Source organism: Egretta garzetta, unplaced genomic scaffold (genome assembly GCF_000687185.1).
Source record: "Egretta garzetta isolate BGI_Z169 unplaced genomic scaffold, ASM68718v1 scaffold365, whole genome shotgun sequence".
NCBI lineage: Eukaryota > Metazoa > Chordata > Aves > Pelecaniformes > Ardeidae > Egretta > Egretta garzetta.
The window spans coordinates 1814178-1820028 of NW_009259602.1; the positions used below are offsets into that span (position 1 = coordinate 1814178).

General features: G+C 48.7%; 1 protein-coding gene across 1 annotated transcript; it reads left to right on the forward strand.

The window, feature by feature from the left end:
• Positions 1–2: 2 nt before the first annotated feature.
• LOC104125924 (TLC domain-containing protein 5) lies at positions 3–1644 on the forward strand. Its single transcript, XM_009638426.1, has 2 exons — positions 3–198; positions 1106–1644. The coding sequence occupies exons 1-2, from the start codon at positions 3–5 to the stop codon at positions 1642–1644; spliced, it is 735 nt and encodes a 244-aa protein (XP_009636721.1).
• The last annotated feature ends 4207 nt before the right edge of the window (positions 1645–5851 follow it).

A 5851-nucleotide genomic window follows, 5' to 3' on the forward strand; every position in this document is an offset into this window, starting at 1 on the left:
GGATGGTTTCCATCGTTCTCGAGGTGACCTGCAGCCTCCTTGCCTGGCTGTTCCTGTACGCCTGCTTCTGCTACTGGCACAAGCACCGTTCCTACGAGTGGAGCTGTCGCCTGGTCACCCTGCTGCATGGGGTGATTGTCACCTGCCTCTCGGGTTACATTGCTCTCTGGGATGGCCCCTGGCCTCTGACCCACGCAGGTATGTTTGGAGTCTTACCATGATGTATGTCCTTGTCATGCAGCGTGGACACCTCTGGTTACAGGTGGAGTGGGGGGCTGATTGCTTTTGCTGTCCGTTCTCTTAGGTGTATGTTTTTGGGGCATGTTTGGGACAGTATTTTGTTTAACTCCCTTGCTTCTTCTCCAGCCCTTTCCCCCTTCTACTGTTAATATTTTTATTTTTGTTTTATCTATGTACATGACAGGACAAGGGGTAATGGTTTTAAACTAAACCAGGGTAGGTTTAGACTAGATATAAGGAAGAAATTCTTTACAATGAGGGTGGTGAAACACTGGAACAGGTTGCCCAGAGAGGTGGTGGAGGCCCCATCCCTGGGAACATTCAAGGCCAGGCTGGACGGGGCTCTGAGCAACCTGATCTGGTTAGCAGTGTCCCTGCTCCTGCAGGGGGGTTGGACTAGATGACCTCTAGGGGTCCCTTCCAACCCAAAACATGCTATGATTCTATGATATTGAAAGTTTTCAGCTCGGCAGCTTGAGTTTGCTGCAGCATTAGGTGTAGCAATGTGCTGAGAATAGATTTAAGTGCTGTTCACATCTTTTAAGGGTGTAATAACTCCCGGCATTTGGCTGTGGGGTTTTGTTTGCTGTATTCTGTTGTTAAATAGTTCTGCTGATGGGGATCAGGCTTTCTGTCCTTGCTTTCTAAAAGGGTGGAGAGAAAAAGAGGAACAGAAGAGTGGCAGGATGGGATGGCCTGTCTGGGTCTGCAGAGCCAGACATCCAGGCTTCCAGCCTGGCACTCGGCCTGTAGGATAAGGCTGGAAACTAAGGAGGAGAGAGGCATACTCACAATCGGTATTGCTCCATATTGTAGAAGAACGTCTTATTTAAGACCCCAGGCTTATGTACATCTTTTGTTTCAGGTTCACCAAACACATCTCTTCAGATCCGTGTGCTGTCCCTGACCTTGGGTTACTTTATCTTTGACCTGGGCTGGTGCCTGTATTTCCAGACAGAGGGGGACCTAATGCTGCTCCATCACACGCTGAGCATCTGTGGCATGATCATGGTGCTGGGGCTCGGCAAGTCTGCTACAGAAGTCAATGCTGTTGTATTCGTTAGCGAGATCACCAACCCACTGCTCCAGACCCGCTGGTTTCTGCGGGAAACAGGGTGTTACCACACTTTCCTGGGAGAGGTGGTGGATTTCTTGTTTGTGTTCCTCTTCCTGGTGCTGCGAATCGGGGGAGGAGCTTTGATCATGTACGCCATGGTGACATCCCCTGATCCCAGCTGGCTCCTCAAGGCCGGAGGCCTGGCCATGTACATTGTATCTCTGGGCTTCATGGTTAAAATCTGCCACTTCGTCAGGAGGAAAATGGTGAAGAAGTATGGTTCCTGGAGAAGTCCAAGGAGTATGAATGCACCTGTGAAAACTAATGGGCACTTGACAGCTCATTAATGGCTTGTGGATGACAATCCCGTGGGCTAGGGTCCTGGCTACTGAAGCCTATTCCTGTGAAAAGAACTCCTAAAAGTGATGTGGAATTGGCTTTCTGGCACTGGTCTGCTACGCCTGGAGGAGATGAATCAGCACTAATAGGAACACGGGAAAGCTGACAGAAGAGGGAAATCTGAGGAACCTGGCATGTCTACTGAACTCTGCTTCCCTGACTTCTCCAGCAATGGTACAGTCTCGAGGAAGGTGGCAATGCCAGACCTATTCAGTCTGCAACCAGTAATGGCACGCAGTCTGTCTGCTCTGTAATCATTTTGGAGGTAGAATTATTTTATGGTGTAGAGCCAGAAAAATCAAATCTGAAAAATCCCATTTTCCTGCCAGTGGGACCGGATAGGGGTGTGACCTAGCAAAGATTTACTGAGCCTCGTTCTCCCTTAACCGTGGTGTTGGACAACGTGCTTGACTAAGGACCTAGATGAAAGCCTCTGAACAAGATTCAAGTGCTTGCAGGGGTATAGTGGAGTTGTCCTTTGAGTATGTGAAGTGATGGTACTTGAGATGAGGCAATGTTTTACCTCATTGTTTTTAATGATACATTTCTTTTTTTTTTTATTAAATACTTGCATTCAAGCAGATACTGATCTCAGAGCAGTGTGACTTCACTGGGATTGAGTCAAGCCCTTGCAAACAAGAGTCAAGAATTAGACTTGTGCCAATAAACTCCATAAGCAGGTGCTCACCTAGCCTTGGATTGCTTTAAAAAAAATAAATCAGGCACTTTGTGGTTGAGGGATGATAGAGAAGAGCCCTCCCTGGATGCTCTTTGTGTTCTGGGTTGACTCATTTACAAGCCACTTTAAGGTGAGTGCATGGCTAGTAAGTCTAATAAGGGACTATGTTTTCAGGGGTGACAGTAATGTTTAGGCAGATCTCAGTGTAACATCTGCTCCATACCAGCAGGTCTTGGAGTAGGGACTAGCTGTCTTGTTTTCTTTACCTCTTAGAATTGTGTTCTGACATTTCCCCTGGGGTTTTAATGTGAATTTCCCTCTGTTTAAGGCTGCAGTTCAGATTTACACTCCCACAAAAGCCTTGCTTACAGCTGAGGAACAAATGGCTTTGTGTTGCCCTCAGGCTCAGCAAGGCTGATTGCCTTTCCTCCCTGCTTTCAAAGACCTTGCTTAGAAGAGCTTCTTCATGGAGCTGAAGAGCCCCTGAAACAGCCTGTGTGGCTCTTGCTGAAGTGAGGTCTCACCCCTGCTGGAGAGGGGAAGGAGGGGAGCAGTGGGGGTGCAGCCTCACGAGCTCCTCCGTGCCTCTCGTCTCACTAACTTCGGCACTGCTCAGCGCAGGTATCGGCCTTGGCTGGGGGTTAGAATAAGGTGTATGGAGAGATTAAAAAATGACCTGAAATAACTTTTGACATGCCCTCTGAATGCATTGCGGCTGTGAATCCAGGCAAGTTAGCAGGTTAGTATGTTTAGAAGAACAGGAGCCTTGCACTCCTGATACCTTGCCAGCACGGCTCTGGGGGCCTGGGCTCGTGAGGTATGAACTGTCGCCAGAGTCGCTGGGCTCTTCTGAAAACTCCTATGAGGGATGAGACTGTCAATAAAGTTATGTTTTCTTCTTAAAAAGAAACAATTGCTGTAATGTGATTTTGTTCCAGGTCTTAAGGAGGCAACTGGAAGAAAACAGGCTTGAGGGTAGCCTAAGCAGGCTAAGGCTGGCAAAGCTCTGGCTCATGCAGCTCAGGGAGGAGTGAGCTGGTGGGGAAACAAGCACAGGTAGAGCCGTGTGCTCTAGAGCTCAGGCTTGAGGTGTGAAGGAGAGATGAGGGTCAGCTGAAGCTCAGATTTGTGACTTACATACTAATAACCTGCCTTGCCAATGAGTCACGATCAGTATTGCAGGGAATGTAAGAATGGGCCATTAAACTGAGGTATTTGCTCTTGATGGATGCAAGGTCACCGGGTAACTTAAATTCTGGTCATGGCCTACATCCCAGCTTGCCTTTTTGTCTCTGTAGCACTGCTGCCCCTCTGTTGCTGCATTTCATCCTAGGAGTGACCCGTTCAGAAGGCTTGGGTTGCAAGGTGGTTTGTCTACGCTATCTTTGCAGAAATAATTGAAAGCATGAGAACGCCTTTGGTGTTATGAGATATCCTAAGCCACTGCTGAGTGGCTGTTCCCAGCTGAGAACCTGCTACTGCTGGGCCAGGACTCTGCTGTCTGGGGTGGAGGTGGGCCTAGGCTTGGCTTCCAGCAAGAAAACTTTTCCTTCAGCTGAGGGATAGTAACCCAGTGCACCCAGCTTGCTTGCATGCAAAACAACAGATGGTAGTTATCCCATGAGATTGGAAGGAAAGTAAGTGCCCTCAGGTGGTCATGCACCCTGTCTCATCTAAGCATAGTTTTAGTGTTAAACCCTCTAATGTGATGCTAGAAAAGCATCTGGCTCCACCCTTGCTATCCCATTGGATTTCTTATTTGCTAACGTTTCAACTAATGTAATTTTTAATACAGGTGCCTGATTTTTATCTGTCAAAAATCCCTGAGGGCTTTTACAGTCATACAAAGCGAGCATCAGTCTTGGCCTATCCCTGAGGAAGGCTGTTGGACTCTTGTGCATTTCCAGTTCTTTTGTATTTCCAGTTTATTTTTGGACAAGAAGTTTCCCAGTGTTGGCAAGCTAATAGGTGCTGTGACCCTTCAGTGTTATAAGCTCTCGTTAGAATAGGTACTGAAAGAAGAATGTACTCCTGAGAACTTAGCTATACTAAAATGGGTGGCAGTGGGCAAATGGCTGTTAGCAGAGGTTCCTGTCCTGAGCTGTTTTGCTGAATGCTATTCGTCTGCAGGCAAAATGAGCCAGGGCAACTCAGCCTGCCTGTTGAAACAGCTGACCCTGCACAAAGCAAACAAGAAAATCGGTGTATAAGCTGCGCCTAACTTCTGGTACAATCCACTGGGAGATGATTTGACTTGCCGCCTTGCATCTCGCTAGATGCAATTTTCACACATTGTACCATCTAGAACAAAAAACTCCACAGCTCCCTCCCTATATTCTACCTCTGGCATTAAATGGTCCTTGCCTTGTTAGGACTTTTGGGGTGTTTTTCTGTGACCATCTTTGTTGTTCTTCCTGGCGGCTCAGTTTCTGTGCTGTGAGTCAACATCAGCCCTATAGCTTTCTGTCTATCAAGGCTGTTCTGCATCCTAAGCTAAATATTAGTGCAGCTCCATCTCAGTTGTTGTTGATGCTATGGAGGCCTGGGGCCTGGTCCAGCAAAGGTGGAGGAAAGCAAGATGAGATCTAAGGTTTGTTCAGAGAAGCAAATGCTCTATTAATGCTAGTGAGGATGTTGTGCTGAAATAGCTGCAGAATGAGCATCTTGTAGCAATAGGAACCTGTGCCTGGCCTGAACTGGAAAAGTAAGGTAGGGAGATAACCAGTTGAAAACAGGCTGGTTACAAGTGCTGCGGGAGGCAGGACAAGCCACTCCCACCACCTGTATTTCAAAAGGTAAAACTTGACAGGATGAAGGAGAACCCCACCAATTTCTGGGTGTGAGAGATTGTTTTGATTGCAATTTGCGAAAGGCGGCAGTGTGTCGGCCGGGGGAGCGTTTCTGCAAGCTACCTTAGGTGTCCGGCATTAGCCCTGGATTTTGCTACTCTCCGGATGTGCGTGAAAGGAGGAGAGGGAGAGAAAAGACGTGGTTTAGCACTGAATGCTTGTAGTGAGAAGTTGCTAGGCTTTGTAACTGCTGCATAAGCACGGGACGAGAGGGTATGTTTAGGGCAGGGCTGCGTGTTTTCCCAGCCTGCTGAAGCTGCATGCTCTGCGCTGTGCCGGGGTGACAAACCCCACGGGGCACGTTACCTTGAAGCTGGTGCTGTACTGACGCAGCTTTGCAAGTTCTGTAGAAGAGTCGGTCCCCATCAGGCGCTGCCTGGGTGTGAGCAAAGCAAGCCCACGTCTGCCTGCAGCCGTGCGGTCATGCCTGTTATCTCTGGGACACGTGAGGTGACCGAAGCGGGTCATGGGTGCCTGGGACTAATTTCCTGTGCCCACAGCCCAAAGCCACGCTGTGTGTGCCAGGCAGGCGACCAGCCATCAGTTCCCTGAGCAGCAGGTTCAATGCTGGGCATTGAACCGGAGGCGGAGAGGCCTGCGAACCGCCAGCAGCAGCGCTGGGGGCCA

What these genes read in the sequence shown, in the direction of transcription:
- LOC104125924 (XM_009638426.1), top strand. Translation starts at nt 3, where the DNA reads ATGGTTTCCATCGTTCTCGAGGTGACCTGCAGCCTCCTTGCCTGGCTG. An exon ending in CTGGCCTCTGACCCACGCAG is followed by an intron (nt 199 to 1,105) that starts GTATGTTTGGAG and finishes CTTTTGTTTCAG; the next exon opens with GTTCACCAAACACATCTCTT.